Source organism: Pollicipes pollicipes, unplaced genomic scaffold (assembly GCF_011947565.3).
Source record: "Pollicipes pollicipes isolate AB1234 unplaced genomic scaffold, Ppol_2.1 Scaffold_4881;HRSCAF=5763_pilon_pilon_pilon, whole genome shotgun sequence".
Taxonomy (NCBI): Eukaryota; Metazoa; Arthropoda; class Thecostraca; order Pollicipedomorpha; family Pollicipedidae; genus Pollicipes; species Pollicipes pollicipes.
Genome location: NW_023596576.1, coordinates 49,259,212 through 49,281,297, shown reverse-complemented (window position 1 = coordinate 49,281,297; position 22,086 = coordinate 49,259,212). Strand labels below are relative to the sequence as shown.

The 22,086-nt window shown below is 55.9% G+C and overlaps 2 protein-coding genes across 2 annotated transcripts; both read left to right on the top strand.

Annotated features, from left to right (window-relative positions):
• The first annotated feature begins 1,013 nt into the window (after nucleotides 1–1,013).
• LOC119100533 (uncharacterized) lies at nucleotides 1,014–6,739 on the top strand. Its single transcript, XM_037223620.1, has 3 exons — nucleotides 1,014–1,089; nucleotides 2,744–5,545; nucleotides 5,936–6,739. Exons 2-3 carry the CDS (start codon nucleotides 2,762–2,764, stop codon nucleotides 6,737–6,739), a joined length of 3,588 nt encoding a protein of 1,195 aa, XP_037079515.1. The 5' UTR covers nucleotides 1,014–1,089; nucleotides 2,744–2,761.
• Nucleotides 6,740–8,123: 1,384 nt separating this feature from the next.
• On the top strand, nucleotides 8,124–20,649 carry LOC119100532 (N-alpha-acetyltransferase 35, NatC auxiliary subunit). Its single transcript, XM_037223618.1, has 15 exons — nucleotides 8,124–8,201; nucleotides 10,204–10,301; nucleotides 10,684–10,832; nucleotides 12,177–12,403; nucleotides 13,379–13,538; nucleotides 14,096–14,300; nucleotides 14,554–14,735; nucleotides 15,803–15,986; nucleotides 16,513–16,529; nucleotides 17,071–17,211; nucleotides 17,741–17,919; nucleotides 18,526–18,733; nucleotides 19,583–19,750; nucleotides 20,053–20,142; nucleotides 20,504–20,649. The coding sequence occupies exons 1-15, from the start codon at nucleotides 8,194–8,196 to the stop codon at nucleotides 20,636–20,638; spliced, it is 2,151 nt and encodes a 716-aa protein (XP_037079513.1). The 5' UTR covers nucleotides 8,124–8,193; the 3' UTR covers nucleotides 20,639–20,649.
• Nucleotides 20,650–22,086: the final 1,437 nt, after the last annotated feature.

The window sequence follows — 22,086 nt, the reverse complement described above, 5'->3', positions numbered from 1 at the left end:
TTGGCCTTGACAGTAATGACCTGCGGTTGGTGGCAGCGCCGCCCTAAAGGTCAGCTGACGTCAGAGATTTCGGCGCGTAAAGCTTTCCCACCAAATTCTTCCGTTGCTCTGGAATTGCGCAATCAGATAGTAGAGGCCAGGGCTCACACAACCACCATTGCTTGGCGTGAGCTCTAATCCCAGAAATCCATCCATTTGAAAGGTTCGGATAAAAACACAAGATGATACTTTTTCCATGCATCATATGGCAGCGGTTCTAAGCCAGGATGCCATGTTTTGGGATAACGAACCCCCTGGCTAGATTTGGATGCCCCTTTCGCGGATCGGAGGCATCCTGCTCTGGACCAGGAAGCTCCTTCATGCATCAGGAGGCCTTTTCTGGGACAGACAAGCCTGCTATAGAATGATGAGACACTGAAACCGCTTGCTGAAAAATCAAAAGGCTCCAGTTTCGGATTTTTAGCTGTCAATATTTATTTGTTTGACTATGATACATATAACAACTTGATGAGGGAGCTTATGCCTTCGGTGCCCCTCCCATTGAATACGAAACTGCCCAGGAGGCCCCGTGCGAGAAAAATCCCTTTTGTCCAGGACGTCCAGAGGAGGTGTCCCCTGAAAAAACCTGCCCGCCCAACCGAGAATCCGTGGCGCCGCCCCTGTACACGGGTAGGCACTGACACCCCAGACGTGCTAATGACCAGCTTGCTGTGTCGCTGGCGGCGGGGCCGCGGTGGACATTTGGGGGAGGGACAAATTTGATTTTTACCTCGTTTCTTTCCACGCCATAGGGGTGATGTTGCCAGGAGAGATGACCGCTATTCCATCCCCCTGTCTCTTAACTGGCCTCCCCTGGCGCTGCGTGTTGCGACACAATTATTGCACACTGGCAAAGCGGAGCGGAGTAAAGGCTTCTAGAGCGATGAAGAAATAACTGCAAGTTGGTAGCTAATATGTGCAGCGAACTTAAAACACATGCGACGAAGTCAAGAAACGTTTTTGGTGGTGGCGCGCATTTGTATCGGTGGGCTTTCACGTGTGTTTGGGCGGTTGTGCGTGTCAGGCAGTGGGGCGCTGAAGTACATTCAGGTACGTGAGGTTTCGCGCCGTGAGGCGCTGGGTTTGGTGCGCAATACGTTGTTTTGTTCTGTGATACGCACACCATATGAGGCACACACCATATGTTACCATTAACCATATGAGGTACCTTCATCAACAGCTACATGCATTGTTGAATCAATGGTGGGTAGGTCAGGAGAGTACAGGTTAAGGGCACAGTCTGTACACGCAGTGTTGGCTGTGTGTTGTATGCCCCCTACCCTATATCCTTCCCCCAAGTATGGCCTGCACTTGGAAGATGGGTTCACTGTCCTTTCATTCTCATGAGGCCAGGCCAGGGCTTTGTTAGGAAGCATTGACAGTATAATTTTGGCATTTACCCATCATATTTCTAGATAAGTATTCACTAAAAGTATGCCATAAAATTATGTTATAACTGCAATGAAAGGTCAGATTAGATGGGTGTGTAAAGAGTTTGTACACAGCCAATGATTGTTTCACTAACATCGCTGAGAAGTGACAATGTTGTAACAATTGACAGTGACAGGTTTGAGGTGTATTGTTAGTCAATAAACATCCTGTAGAATGCCAATGGCAAAATACAAAAAAACAGTATCTGCTTTGAACCACCTGAACTCATAAGTGAAACACAGAACAGGAGGTGTGACAGGTGTCAGCCAGTCTGTAAGTGATGGCAGGCACACTAACAAGATGTTTGGGGCAGGTAAAATTGTGTCCCAAATTAGCTGGCAGTCTGGTGCACTTGGTCCATGCTTTGTCAACCTTACCCCAAAATGTAATATTCTATCAGATTTAGTTATTTCTGTGGTGTTGCCAGTTGTGCATGCTATAAAACATCTTATGATGTCCTAATACTCCAATTTGACGATATCTGCCAAATATTTTTATAACTTGCCCAGGTTCAAAATTTTACCCTACCTGTGCCCCAGCAAGATATCAAAAGCTCTGATGGCTGAGGGCTGGGATGCCAGATCACATTCATGAGAATTAGCTTTTCAACACTTGGCTAAGCAATAAGTGTGCCAAATTCACTGCTCCCAGGCATCTCCCCCATGTGTGAACCCACTGGAAATTAAGTGAAAACCTCAGGCCTTAAGTGTATAAAATCTGAAGCATGCAAATAGATATTTGTCCATCCCATTGGTTGGGTGGATTAGAGCACATGGGGAACACCTGCCAATGCACCAACCCATGGCAGTTAGTTCAAGTTGCTTTTGGGCTTCCTCTTTGTCCCTGACAGGCATGGCCTACTGTGTTGGCAGTACTGTGTTAAAATTATTCAGCTTATATCTTTTAACAGATCAATTACTAACAAAAATATAATGCTGTGATGGATGAGTAAAGCATATCATCAACATGCCTGTATGTAGCCTATGACTTTTGACTTAGCATGTCAGAAAAATAAGGGGCATGCTTCTTGACATGAGTAGCATGCTTTATGGAGTGACGGGTAAGCAAAAGGAATGATTAATGCTTACTTTCAGAAAAATATTGAGATTTTAGTTTTGGTTTGTTACAATGCTTCAGGATCATTTCTATATTATTTTCTGAAGACATCTGTGCAAGTCAGACATTTGGTAATGCACCACATATGCAATGTTCAAGCCAGAAATATCATATATATTGGAACTTTAAAGCATTTATACTGGGTTGTATTTTTCAGATCATGCCATAAGAAGTAATGGAGACCAAGACAACATCTGATGAGCTGCAAAGCGACATTGACAAGCTCTCACAGATTCTTGCCACACCAGATGAAGGCTCTGAGGAGCTGGATCACGGCCTACAAGATGAGTCATCACAGTTACATAGGCATGTTGCCAATCAGCCCTCTGAGACTCAGGCTCAGACTGAGGTCACATCGGGCGAAAGACTGCTGGAGCTGCAAGCAGACATTGACAAGCTTTCGAATGTACTGGCTTCACCAGAACCAAGCTCTGAAGAGCCAACGTCCAATGAAGGGGGAGTCTCGGGTGAAGACTGCGTCAGTAATGATGAGCCACGTGAAGCGCGAGCAGATACCGAACAGTCTTTGAAGGCGCAAGTTTCCGTAGATTCCAAACCAGGACAGCTATATGCTGCAGTAGGAGGTAAAATCTCACAGCTGGACTGCATCGAAAGAAATGAAGCACCAAAGCTGCAAGCGAGCGCCAGCAAGGCCACGAATGCGTTAATGTCAACAGCTGTGGAGCGTGAACATTTTGATAGCGATGGTCGCCACGCAATTACTGAAGAAGACTACAATGATGATGAAAAGTCACCGGGGTCGGGAGGAGGTGCTGGACAGCAGATGCTTGACCCTCTGGCTGTAATGGGTTCAGAGTCCGATCACCTGCATAACGATAGCCTAAGAGGACCGTCGGAGGAGGCGGACGGCTTCCTGAATGGAGAACCACCGCAGGTGGACTGGAGCATTGACCTTGAAAAGCCACGCAAGGCGCCGCAGTGGAGACCTGTTCCAGACTGGCAGATTGGCGAACCGAACCAAAGTGACGGAGTGGGATCGCCCGAGGATGAAGACCATGCAGGTAAAGAACCACCATACTCGAGCTGGGACGCCGGGGATCGGCCGTCGCAGTTGCAAGGCGACATCGACAAGCTGTCGCAGGTGCTAGCCGCCGGCGACTCGGAAGCGGATGACCAGGACGACGTGTACGACTCATTAGAACTGGATTGGAGCGTCGCCGCGGCGCCGCCGGACGCGGACACGAAGGGCGACGCGGGGCCGTCGGGGCTGCAGGGCGACATCAACAAGCTGTCGCGGGTGCTGGCCGCGTCGCCGGCTGAGCCGGATGCGCCCGTGCCCGCTCCGTCCGGCCCGGGGACGGCCTCGCGCCCGTCGGCCCCGTCGCTAGCGTCGACGGAGGGGCGGGCCCCGTCGCTAGCGTCGACGGAGGGGCGGGCCCCGGGCGACGGCGGCGGCGGCAGCCGGCCGTCGCTGGCGTCCGCCGCACCGCGCCTCTCGTCCGGACTTGGTGACGACATTCTCTCGCAGGAGGACTTCCTCGACGACGACTTTATCGGGTCGGACATCCCCGTCAACCTAGAGAACTGTCTGGCATTGAACACCGCCTATCAGGAGGTGGTGGACGAGAACCTGGGCGAGCTGCAGCGGTTGCTGAGTGAGAACCGCCGCCGCCAGCGCGAACTGGTGGTCCAGTTGAGGAACGAGCGGACGGCGCCGTCTTCCGCGCGACCCGGCGGCGGTCCCTCACGATACACCTTCAAGTGGCGTGTGTTCGTCAGCAAGTACTTCTGCGACGCGCAAGGCTTCGGGCCGCAGCCGAACGCCGACACGGTGGCGAAGACGAGGCGGGGTGAGTTCGAGTCGCTGCGCGTCTCGCGTCCCTGGCTGCAGTCGGAGCGCGAACTGCTCTTCAAAGCGGTGCGGGACGACGCGCGCCGCCAGAACGTCGCTGCCGCGCAGCATAAGGTGGCGATGATCCACGATCGGCTGCGCGAGCGGGCGGAGCAGCCCAACCTTGACCAGCGCCGGGTGGAGGCGCTGCGCGACCTGCTGGTCGACGCCGAGCGCGCCGTCCGCCAGGCCGAGGATACGCCCGAGCTGGACCTGGTGGTGGCGCGGAAGCAGGACGACTACGACTGGCTGCGCATCTCGCAGAGCGACTTCGCCGGCCAGCGCTCGCCCACCGAGTGCCGGCTGCAGTGGCGCAACTTCGTGCGTCCCACCATCAGCCACGCCGAGTGGACCCCGGCTGAGGACAGGCAGGTGCGGGCGGCGGCCGAGGACAGGACGGTCAACCCGTGGGCGATCGCCGCGCAGGTGATGGACACCGGCCGCACGCCGTTCCAGGTGTTCCAGCGCTACGCCACGGCGCTCAGCCGCGTCCAGCGCAACTACTGGAACCAAGCCGATACGAAACGGCTGCTGCGCATCGTGGAGACGGTGCGCGTCGGCAACTTCATATCGTGGACGGCCGTGGCCGCGCAGATGAAGGATCGCACCGCCTCGCAATGCTCCGGGCGCTACCTCGCTGTGGCGCCGCGCGTGCTGCGTACCCGCTTCTCGGAGATGGAGGACCTGCGCATCCTGGCCGCCGTGGAGTGGGCCGGCATCTCCGACTGGCAGCACGTGGCTGCCCTCGTGCCGGGCCGCTCGGCGCGCCAGGTCTACTCCCGCTACGAAACGCGTCTCAAGCCCGGCCTCACACGCGTCAAGTGGACGCGCGATGAGGAGGAGCGGCTGATCCGCTTCGTGCGCGAGAACGGGCCGCAGTGGGCTGCCGCGGCGCGCGAGCTGGGCTCGGGCCGCAACGGCATGCTCTGTCGCACCCGGTTCCGGCAAATCCAGCGCGCCTTCCTGTCGCGGGGCGCGCTTCCGGCCACCGGCAGCCTGGCCGAGCCGCCCAACATGCACATTGTCGGCTACTACGAGGGTCTGCGGAAGAATCTGGAGCGCCGAATGGCGCCCTACATGCCGGCGGACGGCGACCAGGACGCACGCGTACGGGCCGCGCGCGGCTTCCTGACGGCGAGCGCGCGCCGCCCCGGCAGACCCGCCTGGAGGCCCAGGATGCACGCCGTCCGAACAGCTGCCATCAAGAAGCAGCTTGAGATGGACCGCTGCAGTGAGCAGCTGGCCGACCTCATCGACTGTGAGGCCCGCCACCCGCACAAGACGAAGCCCACCCCGAGCGCGGCGCTGAACGCGGCGAGCGCGGCGCGCACGGCGCGCGCCTGGTGCCTGCGCCGGCCGGACGCGGCGCAGCTGCGCGCGTGCGCCGACGCCGGCGCGCCCGTCGACGGCGTCGACGCGGCCATGCTGCGTCACTGGGCGGCGGCGGTCGAGGCGGGGCCAGCAGCGGCGACCGAGACGGAGCCGGCGGCGGGGCAGCCGGAGCTGCACGCAGTGGGCCAGCCCGAGTTCAGCTGGCGCCAGATGCCGCTAATGCCGCCCACGCATGCCAGCGCCTCCATGTTCCGCAGCCTGCTGCTGCAGCGGGCGCGGCTCGAGGGGCTGGCTGTCAAGCCGGGACCCCAGCGGTCACTCGAGGGCAAATACTTCAACCAGTTCGCGGCGCAGTGGGCGGACGATGCGATGTCTGGCGGCGGCGGCGGCGGCGCTGGGGCTGAGAGCGTCACACCCTGGCTGCAGTCGACTGAGCTGACGCGGCACCGCGACCGGCTGGCACACGTGCGGCTGACGCAGCAGGCGCCCGGAGCGGCGCCGTACGTCCACACCGTGGTCCTGCCGGTCGAGGAGACGAGCGACCCGTCGGCGCTGGCCGCCCGGCTCATGCAGCGCATCCCGAACCTGGTCCAGATGTCCATCAGTAAGGCGCCGCTCGCTGCGCGGCCGAACGCGGCCGACGGGGAACAGGCAGGCCCGCCGCCGACCGACTCGGACGCGGCCGCCTGGAACCTGCTGGTCGCCCGCTTCGTGTCGCTGTTCTTCTGGCCAGCGCTGCTGTCGTTCCAGCCGCCGGCCGAGCTGCGGGACCTGGACGCCGCGCAGTCCGACGGCGACGGCGACGGCCACTGTCACATTGTGGACCACATGTTCGGCGACCTGTTGGACGACGACGGGGAGGGGTCCGCGGCGCCGTCCACGGCGGGCGGCCGGAAGAGAGCGGGTGACACTGCGCCCAGAACAGCCAAGCGGCGGCGGGAGGGATGGGAGCCGGCCCCTGATCAATGACCGAGGCACGCCGCGCTCTGCGTGATCTGCCGCTTGTGCTGCATGGAATCATGCTGTCCGTTTGCGACTGCCTGCCGCGGCCTCCTCGCAGGAGGAGGCGATGTCCGTCACGCGTGTGCCGACTCCTCGGACGCCGATGGGAGTGAGGGCTGTCCGCTGTTGCCCCTCACTGGTTGATTTATGACACTTCCCGGACTCGGTGCCATGCCGGGCCGGGGTGGGCCAGTGCTGTCTGGACGGCGGTTTGGCGTGTGTCCTAGTGTTGTCGGATATTGTTAGTTCACGGCTGGTGCCGAAAAGAGTGGGTCAGATTTGACTCGTGCTGGTACTTCGAACATGAATCAGTGTGTGTCAGGAACTCAGAAGTTTCGTTTGTTGATGGCACCGCCGGTGATATCACCACACGCGCAGTATAGTCATGGATGCGACATGTGTTATGTAAGTTGTGGGAGCAGCCGTGTCAACTTTTCTCAAAATATCTGAATATCGTGCTGGTACTTTTTATATAAATTGTTTCTTGTCCAGATCTCGAGACGTAGTTTCGTTTTTGCTGTGGGCACAGTCAGTGATGTAACCGTATTATTCTGAACATCGATGGGTAGAAAATGTGTTACAGCACGCATGACAGCGGCCAAATCACTTCTATTCCAAATCGCAAATGTTGTATGCTTCCTCAATGAAATATAATGGCCTTATCCGCCGTGCCACGCAACATGTGGGGGTATTTTCCACCCAGGAGTTTAGCTGCTGGCAGTAACACGGTATGGTCATACAGCAGGTGTATGCAGATTTGTTCCTCACTCCATCCACCCGCGCTGGGGTCATCGAATCCACGCAATAGAAAACATCGCAATTCAAATTCAGCTATTTTTCCAATAGACAGGGGCAGCACGCAGGAATCTTCGACTGACGCTTGAAATGGGGGGGGGGGACTGTCTCTCGCGCCCACGTCCCCCTGCGCCTGGATGTGATTTGCCCATCGTGCTTGCTCAACCCAAGCACCGAGGAATATTTCGGGGGAATTCGGAGGATTAACAGGCTGTCTTCTCCGATTGGTCCGAAGTGAAAAGGTCAGTCAGCCCCAGGCCTCTAGGCCCGCACGCTGAAAGCTGATGTGAGACTGGTGGTACTCAAAAGGCAGAAATGTGTAAGTTTAAATTTTTATGGTTCTGAGCTCAAAATAATACCTTTTTCTCTGAACAGGTGCGTGAACAGCGCATGGTGTTGATCGCGATTGCTTTTTTTGAGTTTCTGAAGCAAAGGTGACGCGATGGGTTCTAATTTGCCTGTTTCGTGTCGGGCGATCGCGAAAGCTTTGTAGATGTTTTCGGCGCACATTCGCAAACGTGATTGCCCGTGCGCCAAGCCAGCGCCAAGCGTAGGAGGAGAGGAGGCGTAGGTGGTGCCCCATCGCCTGATGGTAAATTGTGGAGTGACGTTCATGTATTGTGGGGATGCCACGGTACGTCCTCTTAGGTCACTTAAGTTTGGCGTTTGCTTAATACACAGCTGTCAGCTTGAGAAAAATGCTACATGGTCGTTGGAGTGCGCTGTTCCGCTTGCATCTAAAACCATAAAGCGTAATGTGACCTTCACATTGTTCCGTTCTTCGTTTGACTCCCCAAATTGGAGGATGATGAAGTCTAAAGAGGATATCATCATATCAAGAATGCTAAAATCTTTGGAACTTCATGTACATTTTGAACATTTCAAGCTTCTGTCAGGCCACAGTTATACATGAAGCAGCATCAGTCTGAAAAAATCACCCACTGTGCTGGATGCCCACAAAAGATGGTGCTGTGAAGCTGGAGTGCAGTATACTTAATGTAGCCTGGCTAAAATTCGTTTCATTTTCTAGCAGCTTTTGCTTTACAGGCTGTTTTGAAAATATTTTTGCTTGAAACAAACTTAACAGCATTATCATTTCTGGGAACATTTCCTGTCCATGCTCTGAAAATGGTGTCAACCATTATTCACTATGTGAGCTCTTTTGTGCATATACTACAATTGTTGCTCAAATATTGCTTCTACATCAGATCTGCTTCACTTGCTAACATGTTTTTTTGTGGTATGGAGACAATGTAGTAGTCCCCAAGCTCATTTTGTTATCAAATAACAGATGTCAAGGAGAAGTGTCACTAGCACAGCAGAGTAAGAGTACTTTCCTAAATGGAGATAATTAAAAAAGGGATTGTTTTTGTCCAATTCCAGGTCTTTTTTGCTGTTCTCTATCCTAAAAATGGCAGAAATAATTGGTGCTGTCTGACACCATTTTATTCCTGCCAAAATTCTTGGGGGAATAATTTTACCATGGCTCTTGAAAAAATATATGCTTTTCAAATCAACTAAGAATCTTCTGTTTGAAGATTATACTTATGTAGCTTCTTTGCTGTGCTTGAAATGATAGCAACATTTGGAGTAGGATGGTCTAAATTAGCATCAGTTCTTTTTTACCATGCTGGCCATTCTGCTAAATGTATTAATATTTTCAAATGTGTGCAAGATAACAAATCATATCTTTCATGTCAGCATTATGCAACCCTGCACTAAGGAATGATTCATTCCTGAGTAGCATTATAAAGACATTTTTGTCTGGTAACCCATTTTACATGATTTCATCTGATTAATGCTGGGATATTTCATGTATACTTCCCATGATTACTAATTCCAGTGAGTTCACAAATATCAAAAGGTGCCGGAGTTTCAGCATGAAAACGGGTCAGACGTGTGGGATGAGGTGTTTGCTCTTATGTACTCAAGCTCTTAGTCACACAGTTCAACACACATGCATGCACACATGCACACACACATGCACACACACACACACACATGCATATATATATATACATACATACATACATACATATATATATATATATATATATATATATATATATAAAGATCTAAACATTGATCATTTTAGTAAAAAAGTGATTATCATGGCATATATGATAAAATGTGCTAGGAGGAGTACATTGAATACCCATGACAAATTATCCCTGCTCATGATCTTTTAGTATAGGCAAGGTGTGTTCACATTTGTGTGTCATTATCAAGTTTGATCTGTGTTGCATGGTATGCTTTTTAAATTTGTGTGCTTTCTTTTTATAAGTCATGCTATGCCCAAAACCTGTTTCCTTAAAAGTCATTATTTCCAAATTGATTTCTGTAAAGCTTTCCTGTCTGTTGGAACTTTGAGAAAGTATGATTAATCCTGCTCAATGCCTCTCACTGCTACATGGTGCTGTCTAACACCATTCATCAAATCCATGCTGTGTTGAACAAACATTGTATTTGAAAGGAATTGGTTTAGTGGCTAAAGCTTTGTGCTGTGATATGGAGACTCAGGCCGGGATTATGATCATGCCTTGGGCCCTGACACTAGGGGACCCAAATGTAGTCACTGCTACTCCATAACAGGCTTATATGCATTGTGCTTGTTTACATTGTCTGTTCCATTTCAGACCTGCAACTATGGACTTGGAGCCATCAGCGCCCCCAGAGCCAGAGGTGGAATACAACTGGTCAGAGATCACTGAAAACTTCTTTGATGCATGCAAAGGTACACATGATTTTATTTGATGCCTGCAAAGATGTGTGACTTCTGTGCTGTGGTTATGACCAGAGCTTGACAAAGGTATCACAAATTGTGGATGCTAGGATAAAGACAACAAAATATGAAAATGTATATTTATTTGTTGCACAGTGCTTGCATTGGAGCATTGTTTGGATTTTGATACCAGACAGTGCTGTGTTCACAGTCAGGGGTAGGATACTTAACTCCAATGTGTCTAACAGATCAGTGGCATTTTAGAATTTCTGGGTGCTCGAATTTTCCAATGCATCATGCTGATTGAGCAACAGTGAGTGACTTTGCAAGATTATTTTGTGCATGATGGTCGAAAAAGTGGTTTTGTTAACTTCCATTTTCTGTGTTTGCCCAGATCTGAAGCTGGGGGAGCTGGTGCATGACGAGATGTTCGGCCTGTTCGACGCCATGTCCGCGATCGAGATGATGGACCCCAAGATGGACGTGGGCATGCTGTGCAACTCGGCGCAGCGGCAGGTCCGCAGCTTCCAGCAGGCCGCGGAGGTGAGGGGCGCCCACGCGGCGCGGGCTGCTGGTGCGGCAGCGGCAGCTGTCGAGCAGTTCGCAGGGGTCGCGAATGTAAGGCAGTCATGGCTGGCCGCACCGCCGTCTCGGCGTCGTCAACTTGTGTATAGTCCGGTCACGCACGGACGTCACCATTCCACACGGGGACCAGGCTTGGTGCATGTTATGCTTGCTTGCGGTCAGAGGCGTACTTTCATGACACAAGGTTGGGAGCGGGCTGATCAGGGGAAATAGCTAAATCTTCCCTCTTAGTGTGGGGAAAAAACTATATTTCCCCGGATTTGTCTTGGGTCTCAAAGTGGGGGAGGGGGAGGGGCAGCAAAAAAGGAGACACCCGCGCTTCCAGTGACGGGGACTGGTCAATACACCGAGGCACAACCGGAGACAGATGAATAGAGCGTTACGCGCTAAGAACGATCTATATAAAACCTTTGACTGTTCGCAAACAGGTGTTCATTCACAACGCCGCCGGTGGCTCATCGGGTCGTGACGACCCCGCCGTGGGGCGCTGCGCTGTGGCATGTGCCGTTATGCAATCGCGTGCTGTCGGTCCGTAAGCCGCGGCTTCTGCCCTCTGCGGCAACGTGCCAAAACAGACCCCTCCCCACTAATCCACCAGTCGCGAACACCTAGTCCGTAGGTGCAAAGGGGGCACATGGTATGTTGCAGAAGCTCTTCGAGCAGACACATCCATTGAAACCATGTGCTGGCGAATAAGGGTCCTCCGGTTTCACAAATCGATTTCAAGAAGCTGCTGTTTGTCTGCTATAGCTTGAGCACACGTACATCAAGTGTTTGTTTCAGTGACCGGGCCAGGACGCGCCGCAGTAAGGGAGATGGGGTGCGCTGATCTGATCTTTGATGACATGAGATGTGCTTATCTGCTCTCGTCCCTGTGACTGGACCGGGCGGTAGGACCTTGCTCAAGCCTTCTCCGGTGGCGTATAGTTTGGAGCCCACGATGTGAAAAAGCGCCCAGAATCGCCGTTTTGTTGCACGTTTCCGGGGTCACGTTTGGCCACACCACATTTTAGGTGTATGCATGAGTTATATCGTTTTAGATAAACAGCGGTAATGACTTGGCTGAACAGCATTTTAACACTAGGGCTAGGCTGAACCTTATTGCCACTAGGCTGAGCATTTTCAAGTTGCCGCCAAATAATCATGAAGTAGATATGCCTCACAACATTGAATACCATGATGTCCATCCAGCCAGCCACGAACCGAGGCAGCAGTGTCGGCCGGGCTACTATGCGTGGCAGCTGGGCGTGTCGGGCCGTGCTTGCTGACGCCGCTGCTGACCCTGCTGATGCTCCGCCACAGGACGGCCTGCTGAAGACGGCCGAGCTAACGTGCCGCGAGCAGCTGGGCGTCATGGACACGGCGCTGGCCTACTTCATGTCCTGGTTGGAGGGTCACAGTCTCACCCAGACCGTCTCCACCAACGTCTACCTGCAGGCGCCGCACCTCATCCAGGACCGCGTCGTCAAAGCCTTCAGCATCGCCACCATCCAGGTGGTCAACACCATCTCCGAGCTGCTCGTTCAGGTGTAAGTCGGCCGTCTCCCAGCGAGGCGGGCACGGGCCGCCAGGCGACCATCAGCTCTGCGCTGAGTGTCCCAGCGTGGGTGGCTCGCATCCTTCCGTCGGAAGGTGGGGACGGAGTGGACGCTGTTGGTGATACGGGTGGAACGCAGATCATATAAACTCCCAACCAGTTCCGTGAGCGCGTGGTGGATTTTCCTGTCTGTGGTTTGTTCTTTGGACATATGAAGATGATAACTGAAGTTGGTATGACTCCGGTGTCCATCTCCCCTCTAGTGTACTAAATTAGTGGCGTCTGGCAGTCTGTGTGGGCGCGTCTCTTTAGCCAGGCGCCCGACGCACACGGTTCCACGGATTGCCGTGAAATTTGAGTGTACGAACGGGTTCAACATGCATGACGATCTGCCACATGGAGGAATGCCCATGGGATGCGAGTGTCCGCCACCGTGGGCGCAACAGGTGGGTATACTGAAACATTTAGCAAGGAGACATTTGCTTTGTATATGAAGGTGAAACAGGAAACGCAGGATCTGCGTCACAGTCTTGAGACACGAGTCGGCATAACGACACGGCTGGCGGTGCCACCAGCCCCAACGGCGTCGCCTCTGTGGACGCCGGGGGCAAATGGGAACCGCTAGTCTGCTCTTAAACTGTGCATTTGGTCATTTTGAGTGTAGTCATGCTCGCTATGATGCATTGCGACTTGCGACTACATTTCCATGACTACTTTCATGTCGTGCTTCCCCACTCCTTTTCCATAGGACATTGCTGTATAAAAATATTTCCAGCTGCAGAGCCCGCTGCCTCACCATTCTCACCTCGCCTCCCACAGCACCGCTGTACGAGGGGGAGGACTTCCAGCCACAGAGCCTGCCATCTCGTCACTCTCACCTCGCCTCCCACAGAGCACTGCTGTATGAGGGAGAGGACTTCCAGCCACAGAGCCTGCTGCCTCGTCACTTTCACCTCGCCTCCCACAGAGCTCTGCTGTACGAGGAGGAGGACTTCCAGCCGCAGAGCCTGCCGGACCGAACGGGCGTGACTCCGCTGCGCGCCGTCGGCATGCTGCGCGAGGCGGAGGAGGACGTGACGCGGGAGGTGCGCGGACGCCGGCGCGGCGCCGACGCCGCCCACAGACAGGTGGGTCCCGGCCCCAGCGCCGCAGCGGCGGCCTGGTCCGGAGGAAGCCCACGTGGCCGAGGGACACAGATGGGTCGAGTCGCGGCGTGGGTCTGGCTTGATCATGTTGCATGCAAATGATAGATGGTGTGGTTTTTCCTTCCACGGGCTGTCCATTTTGGCGAATAGATTGTGGTCGGAGCTGATGCTCGTGACTTACATGGGAGGGGAGCGATGGGAGACATGAACCCCATGCAAACATGAACCCCGGAAACATGAACCCCGCACACGTGGACCCGTTGCTTGTTGTAGGTGGCTCCAGCAGCCCCAGTGCATGCACACATCAGGAGCTCTGGGGCCTAGCTTTGATACTTATCCTATCACTTCGAAATCTCCCGCTGTACCAGGCCCTGTGACTTGCTGAAAGTTTCGTGAGCCTTCAATCGTTATACCACACTGCCGAAACTGTCCCATAAGGTAATCCTACGACCTATAGCTTCTGATTGCGCCGATAGCACGTGCACAGCCATGTTCAAGAGACGGGATGGGGTTCACCTGTGCCCGTGATCTATTTGCAGGAGATGGATGAGCTTGTTGCTGTACAAGCACGCCTGAAGTTCTTTCGCTGCCTCTTTCAAGCTGTGTTAGCTTTCTCCAAAAAGGAGAATCAGGGTCTAGATGAGGCTTGGAAGGCGTTGACTTCCGCTAAGGAGCTTTTGCCTTTGTTGAAGAATACGTGCACCTTGGGCGCTAGCTACCACCAAGTAGAAGAAGCTGCCAAAGGTAACGTTAGTGCGTTCTTCGTGTTGTCGTGGTATCATGGTGATGCTCGATCTCTGGGCTGGTATGCAAGTTTCCAGATGTTTTGTCATCTGTTTTCTGCTGTGCTTTCTCCTGCCTAGGTGCCTGTTGTGTGTCATATTGTTGATCTCTTCGCGGGCCCGCCATGGGGATGCGTCTCCTCAGTGTTCCGACTGATCCGACCCGGGGTCATGGCTCGGTACCTGCACCGACCGCCCGTTCCTTGCTCCGGCAGGCGGCCACCTGGTGACGATGGGGTTCGATCCGCTGCTGAACCAGCGCCAGCTGCCGCCGGCCTTCCCGCGCTACCCGCGCCTGCGCGCGCTCCCCCACACCCTGGACGAGCTGGGCGCCCTGATCGACCGCCTGCTCCGGCTGCGCTCCGTTCTCGACTGCAAGCACCTGCACGCGCTCATGGTACGCACGCGACGGTCATGGCACGCTGCGGGACGGCGCGTAGAAGGATCAGGTGGGAGGGGAGGGAGGGGAGCGGGGAGTGCGGCGACCAGCCGTGATGTTACGTGCAGTCATAACATGGTGCTGGCCTGGCTGTGGCGGCTTTGCTGGCCTGTGGTGTGTTTTGCTCGCCATTGGATGTTTTTGTGGCTGCTGAAAGTTTCGTGAGGCGTTTGTTTGTTTTCTTTTTACGGGTCGTTTGTTTGTGCTTCGGTTGTGTTAGTTCGGGCAACATGGCGCCGCTGCAGCGACCGCACGCCGTTTGCGACGACCGCCTCCCACCTGAGACGACTGTGGGGCCGCATCAGTGACGCGAACGCGCAGGGCGTGAGCTGGCCGCGCGTGCACTGACGTGACGGTGAACGGATCGTGACGGGCCTGGTATGATCGTGACTAATCTGGATCTTTTGATGATTGCCGTTCTGTTTGCGCCGTCGATAACGGCTTGCATGTGACTTGGTCTTACTGGCGGGACTGGCATCGACCTCTGTGATCCGGTGGTGACGTCTGTTGCCTGTCTGTGACTGGCGGCGCTTGATCGTGACCTGATTGTGACTCAGCTGGTGACCGAATCGGGCCAGCGCCACCTGATCTAGAACGCTCGACCTTACCGCGAATTTGGTGTTTCTTGACCGTGACGGGCGCTGCCTGACTGCGACGGGCGTGGCGTAGATGGGAATGGTGTTTCCTGGCCGTGACGGGCGCGACCTGGCTGTATCGGGTGTGACCTGACCGTGAATGGCGTGACCTGACTTTGACAGGTGAGACCCAACTGTGAATGTCTCCTGACGGTGACCAGCATGATCTGACCGTTGTGGGTTGAACTGGCCGTGAATTGTATGTCCCGACTGGCCGCTGTACCCTGACCGTGAGGGGCGTTAGCTGACCGTGACGGGTGTGCCACCTGACCGTGACGGGTGTGTCCTGACCGTGACGGGCGTGACCTGGCCTTGTTTGGTGTGCCATCTGACCGTGGCGGGGGTGCCATCTGGCCGTGACCTGATAGTGACGGGCCGGCCGTGCCGCAGGACTACATGCAGGCCTTCAGCGTGACCCGGCCGTGCGTGTTCTCCCGGACGGTGCTGTTTGTGATCGCCGAGCCGCTGCACGGCCTCTCGAGCCGGCCCGGCCCGGCCGGCTCTCAGACGCTGCTGCAGGCGGCGCGCGTGTTCATCTCGCCGCCCGTCCATCGCGCCCCGCTCACAGGTCCTCGCCAACGATAAGGTCGCGGCACGCTCCCGCAGGTCCGGTTAGCGGGAGGGTAGGGACGCTTCACAGGTCCTCGCCAACGACAAGGTACGGGCACGCTCTCGCAGGTCCGGTTAGGGGGAGGGTAGGGACGCTCACAGGTCCTCGCCAACGACAAGTGCGGCACGCTCTCGCAGGTCCGGTTTAGGGGGAGGGTAGGGACACTCACAGGTCCTCGCCAACGACAAGGTGCGGCACGCTCTCGCGGGGTCCGGTTAGCGGGGGGGTAGGGACACTCACAGGTCCTCGCCAACGACAAGGTGCGGCACGCTCTCGGAGGTCCGGTTAGCGGGAGGGGTAGGGACACTCACAGGTCCTCGCCAACGACAAGGTGCAGCATGCTCTTGCGGGGTTCCGACTAGGGAGGGTAGGGACACTCACGGGTGCTCGTCAACGAGGAGGTTCGCCACACTATCTCAGGTCTGGTCAGTGGGAAGGTAGGCACGCTCACGGGTACTGGTCAACCAGGAGGTCCGCCATGCTGTCTCAGGTCTGGCCAGCAGAAGGGTACGGGTGTTCACAGGCTCACTCACAGGCTCACCTAGTTCTTAGTTGGAAGGTAAGCTGCCGTAGACTTGGTCCTGTTCAGTTTGAGGCATGCCTTTATGGCTGTTCATATTTAATCAAACAGGCATGTTTGACTTGAATGCTCAAAGTTTGAACAGTATTTTTGTTGTGTATCAATTGATGAACGTTGAGTTGTCGTAGTTTTCACTTCGCGGTCCATTGGCAAGCGCAATGCATTCTTGTTCTAGGCGTAGTGTCTCCCACCGAAGGCGTATCTAGCAGGAGGCCAAAGATTTTGTACGTGGGACACGTACAGATGTATCGTTAAGCGTGTGTTAAATTTCAGAACCTCTTCTCCCATGCTGCGATTCGTTATCACCCTGCAGTAACCCCTGTTTGCCAGCTGTTATGGGCGCAAAATGACCCTAGAAGTCGACGCGCCCTAAAACCCCAATCATCGCCATCAACCCCTGTTTGCCGTTGAGGTCTAGGTGCGGGGTGTGGTGTGCAAACGCTTTACGGTGTGTCGGCGCGGTTGCAGGCCAAGGACGCGGTGGACCTGTTCATGTGCCACTGCCAGGTGGCCTTCTACCAGCTGCTGCAGGTGACCGGCCATAACCGGGCCCGCCAGCGCCAGAAGCTGGAGATGGTGCTGGCAGACCTGGCCGGCCTGCAGGAGGAGGTCAGTGGCCCGACCCGGCCTGACCTGACTATGTTGACCTGGCAACGCTCTGTCCAGTCGATGAGTTGTTAATTGGACAGGCTGGCATATGGCGCTATGGTCAAAAGCTTGTACTAAAAACAACCTCCGTGAACCGTCGGGAGGAAAGGCTAGGGGAAATTATCCAGTGAACTGCAGTGTCGTTAGCTGGTTGCCGGGTTTAGGAAAGCAGTGATAAGCTCTACTTAGCCAGGCTCATTACTACTCACGCAAACCTTTCGTAATACATTTCCGTAAAAGCAGGTCCTTTGGGGGGGGGGGGGGGGGGGGTAACCATGCGATGGGTAAGACGGTGGTCGCTCCTGGGCCGACATGACATGACCCGACCTTTAGAGTGACATGACCTGACCTCACGTGCGTCCGGACACCAGTGGGCCGACCTGACGACTACAACCTGACCTGACGCTAAACACCCACCAGAGGAGAACCCAAGCCCGGTTTTGGCGCGCAGCGGACCGGCCACTGACGCGGTGACCCCGTGACCCGGCAGGCGGAGCGGGTGGACACGCTGCTGGACGGGCTGTGTCGGCAGCTGGAGCCGGCGCGCCACCACCTGGTCTGCTTCACCACCTGGATCCTGTACCACGTGCTGCGCGTCATGATCCAGTACCTGCTCTCCGGCTTCGAGCTAGAGCTGTACAGCGTCCACGAGTACCACTACATCTACTGGTGAGCGGCTCCCGCTACCGCCCGCGGCTCGCCCGCCGGCCCGACCGACGCTGGCAGCCAGCTGACAGCGGCCTGGGCTGGGTGGCGTCGTTTATTCGAAGCAAGCCGGTTGAGATTGTGTGGCGGCATAGTCCAGCGGGCTTTAGACCAAGGCATGCCGATCATTGCCGTGCGACTGGCTTCTGAACATAAGTGGATGCTGAAGCAAAATGGGCTGGGCGGTGCTGACGTTGCCGGCAATGGCACGCTCGCTGTCCTGACTGGATTGTTAATTGCCGGAAAGTGCATTCTCGCATTGGTTTACCCGTACTGGTAGAATCCACTCGTGAATCGAAGAAACAGTGTGGCGCCGTGCGCGGCAGGCACTGTGAAAAGAACGCGGAAAGCGAGTTGGCAACTCACTTTCCGCGTTCTTTTCACAGTACCAACTCAGTTTTACTGAACTGAGTTGCGACAACGCAACTCAGTTCAGTAAAACAACAAAAAACTAGCCGTTACCTGTGGTTTTGTGCCTTCCGGTGATCGCTGGTTGCCTATGCGGCTGGTTTATCTGTACACCCGTTTACGGAGCGTTGCGTTGGGTAACACGCGGTGCTGTGGTGGCAGGTACCTGTCCGAGTGCCTGTACGGCTGGATGGTGTCGACGCTGAACCGGGCCGACTCGTTCCTGGCCGAGCACGAGGCGGCCACCGAGCTGGCCGCCCAGCGCGCGCGCAGCAACAAGAAGAGCCGCGCCAAGAAGCGCAAGGGCCGCTACGAGCGCGACGTGGTCATGACGCAGGCGTTGCAGAACCTGTGCGGCGGTCTGCACAAGGTGGGGACCCTGCGGCGCTGCGTCTTGGTGCCGCGTGCCGCCTCGCGCCGCGCCCTGCCGCCGGCCGGCGGCCCGGTGCGGAGCCTCGCCGTGGCGCCTTGTCGGCGGGCCGGACGTATGCGGGAGGCAGGGGCTCGTCCGGAGCCGAAGAGAGTGCGATGTTTCGCGGCTGTCCTGCCGTGACGTGGCTTGTTGAGCGGCGGGAGGTTAGCGGATCAGCAGCACGTCTCAGGCCTGAACAGCCCGTGGTGTGTAGTGGGCGGAGCGCCTGCCGCGGCTGGCGGTGGCGCACTGCAGAAACGGACTGCTGGCTGCCGCGCCTGTTCGGCGCTGTGTGTGGTCTTCAGTGCTGCGGGAGCCGCGCCTTCTTGGTGCCGTGTGGGTCTTCAGTGCTGCGGGAGCCGCGCCTTCTCGGTGCTGTGTGGGTCTTCAGTGCTGCGGGAGCCGCGCCTTCTCGGTGCTGTGTGGACCTGCAGTGCTGCGGAACCGCGCCTTCTCGGTGCTGTGTGGGTCTTCAGTGCTGCGGGAGCCGCACCTTCTCGGTGCTGTGTGGAACAACAGTACTGCGGGAGCCGCACCTTCTCGGTGCTGTGTGGACCAGCAGTACTGCGGGAGCCTTCTCGGTGCTGTGTGGACCTGCAGTTCTGTTGGAGCCGCGCCTTCTCGGTGCTGTCCGGGCCTGCAGCGCTGCGGGAGCCGCGCCTTCTCGGCGCTGTGTGGACCTGTAGTTCTGCGGGACCCGCGCCTTCTCGGTGCTGTGCGGACCTGCAGTGCTGCGGGAGCCGCGCCGCGGCCTTCGGCAGGGAGCGTCTGACGTCACCTGACCGCCGGCCCGCCGCCCTGTTTCAGACCTGCGTGGGTCTGCAGGAGGAGGGTCGGCTGCAACGGCCGCACGCCGAGTTTGACAACGAGCGCGTGCGGTACGAGCACCGCTTCTCGCCGTTCAACGTGGTGGCGACGCCGCCGCCTGTCCAGTACGGCCAGTACCGGCACATGGCCAGCATGCTACCCGACCAGGTGGGTACGGCGCGGCCGTGGGCGCGCTGATATCCCGCCCCAGTGTGTTTTTACCGGACCGGTGTGATCCGATGCGTTTCGTGCTCGAACAGATGCGTTCTTTATCAGATGAGGTAGTGCTTGTGATATGCGTAGCAAGGGATGGTGAATTAAGCCGTTCTTCAGCAAAGTTTGGCCTGCTCTTGCCTGAGACTTGACGCTGCAGCGGTGCGTACCCTGCGCCCGGGCGCCGCTCTTGCGGGTCCCGCCCCGGGCGTGTCGTCGGAGGCAGCCTGATCGTAAGGCGGCCTGCTTCTCCGCAGAACCGAGCGGCCGTGGCGTACTCGGACGCCTGCCGATGCTTTCACCAAGCCAGGAACTTGCTGGAGACGTTGCCGGCCAACGATTCAGAGGTACGGCTATGGTCTCTGCTCGAGGCACAGTTGACTGTGGAAGCGGGGTCGACGTGTCAGAGGAACATAAATGTGCTTCATAAGTTGCTCAGAACAGTTTGACTTGAGCACACTAGCAAGGGTGCATCCTAAGCTGTTTGATGATGTTATTGTTTCATAACAAACGTCGCCATATTTTGCGCACTCTTCTCGCGCAGTATGTATATCGGTTATATCGCACCAGGGACTTTATTTTTCTGTGGCATCTTCGAAGTGCCGATTTTGTTTTCTTTATCATCTGCATTCACAAAGTATTAATGTAAAGTTAAAGCTAGTTAGTAGGTATAACGGAGCGTCTTTTCACACGCGCTCTTGCCACCAGGTGTCTACCCTGACGAGGGTAGCAAAGACCAACTACGTGGTGGCGAAGATCCTAGCTGGTGGCCACGAGCGGGCGCGCTCGCCGCTATTCGACTTCGCCTCCCACAAGTACTTCCCCGTGATACGGATCCAGTGATGACGTCAGCGTCTAGCCAACCCAAATCTAGCTCTTGTGGTGGTGCCCCGCCCATGACCTGTGGCAGCTTTAGGATGGCTCCAGCCCCGATTGCGTCACAGGGTGGTGCCACAGCGGCGTCACGTGGGGCGTCACTGCCTGCCCGCGGGCACGTGGGGGCGCCGGTCCGCGCCCGCGTCACAGCGACATCAGTTCGTGCCTGCGTCGCGGGGCGACGTCTGTCTCCCCGCGTGCACCTGGGGGGCGCCAGCCCCGCCCTACACTTCAAGATGCTGCCAATCCCTGCCTGCAGGCTCAGCAGGCCCAATCCCTGCCGTCGCTCCCCCCCCCCCCCCCTCCCCCTGCAGCTGCCGTGGGCATCAATCAGACTACCGGCAGCGCGCCGGCGCCGGGCAGACCGTCCTCGCTAGGTGTGAGTCGATAGGTGCGCGTGCGCGTGTGTGTGGGTGTGTGCGTGCATGCATGCAGGACGGTGCCCGCGTCGCCGGCCGAGAGGGTACTGTGACGCGCTCGTGAGGCCCCCATCCCGCATGCAGTAATGCGCTGCGTGCGGACAGACGCGCGGGTGAATTGTACATAGCCCACAAGAACAGCCTGTCTAGTCAGATAATTATTGGATTGTGTCGACTTACCTGCATTGTGGTAATGTTTCACAATAAATACAGGAATGAGGGTTTGTGTTGGAAATTCTCTCTTCGCGAGGACGCTGGGGAATATTTGCTGTGCTGGCAGGGGAACCGGACACGAGCCGGTGGTGTATTCAAGAGCCGTGCGTCGCTCCCGCAATCGCTGGAGCTTGCGGGGAAGTGGTTGGTCAACGATCCGCCACTGCGGTCTTAGTCCCATCGCCGCCGTTGTCGGCTGAGTTACTAAAAGACAGATTTATGGGGTCTTTTTGGTTAATGCAAGACCGTTGCTGCTCTATTTTGGCATATCGTATATGCTGGAGGCCTTTAATATTTCGTGACGCAGCGCCTTACATGCCGTATCATCGGCCTTCGGGGCCATTGATTTGCATGGGGCTGTGCTTGCAATATTGAATGAGTTGTCCCTTTCACCAATCGGCTGTGGGAAGGCTAGGGCAGTTACCATCGTGTAATATCTGGCTTGCTAACCCTAAGCCGCTGAATTTATTGATTGCTGTTTTCTTCCAAATCATTGACAGGAATGAGCTATTCCATGCATAACCGCAGGAACGTGGGGTGTCGCAGGCCCCACTTTCCGGGCGTATTGGATAGAATGTATCCTGTGACGATACATGGTAAGGACCTGTCAAAATTGGAAATGATGCCTTTACTTTCTGATGCACTTCTTCGCGTGTGGTACTACGGTTGAGGACAGCTCTCCGCTGTAAAGGAATCCGTAGAAATACTTCAACTCTTGCGAATTTTTTGGTAAGGCTTTCATGATATGGCAGCCCAGTGCCGGAGGCAACCTTCGGTCCCGAA

Excerpts from the sequence above, each read along its gene's own strand:
- LOC119100533 (XM_037223620.1), top strand. The coding sequence starts at position 2,762 with ATGGAGACCAAGACAACATCTGATGAGCTGCAAAGCGACATTGACAAG. Across the intron at positions 5,546-5,935 it reads ACGGCGACCAGGACGCACGC|CCGGAGCTGCACGCAGTGGG; the intron begins GTACGGGCCGCG and ends GCGGCGGGGCAG.
- LOC119100532 (XM_037223618.1), top strand. Across the intron at positions 17,212-17,740 it reads TGGCCGGCCTGCAGGAGGAG|GCGGAGCGGGTGGACACGCT; the intron begins GTCAGTGGCCCG and ends GTGACCCGGCAG. Across the intron at positions 20,143-20,503 it reads TGCCGGCCAACGATTCAGAG|GTGTCTACCCTGACGAGGGT; the intron begins GTACGGCTATGG and ends TCTTGCCACCAG.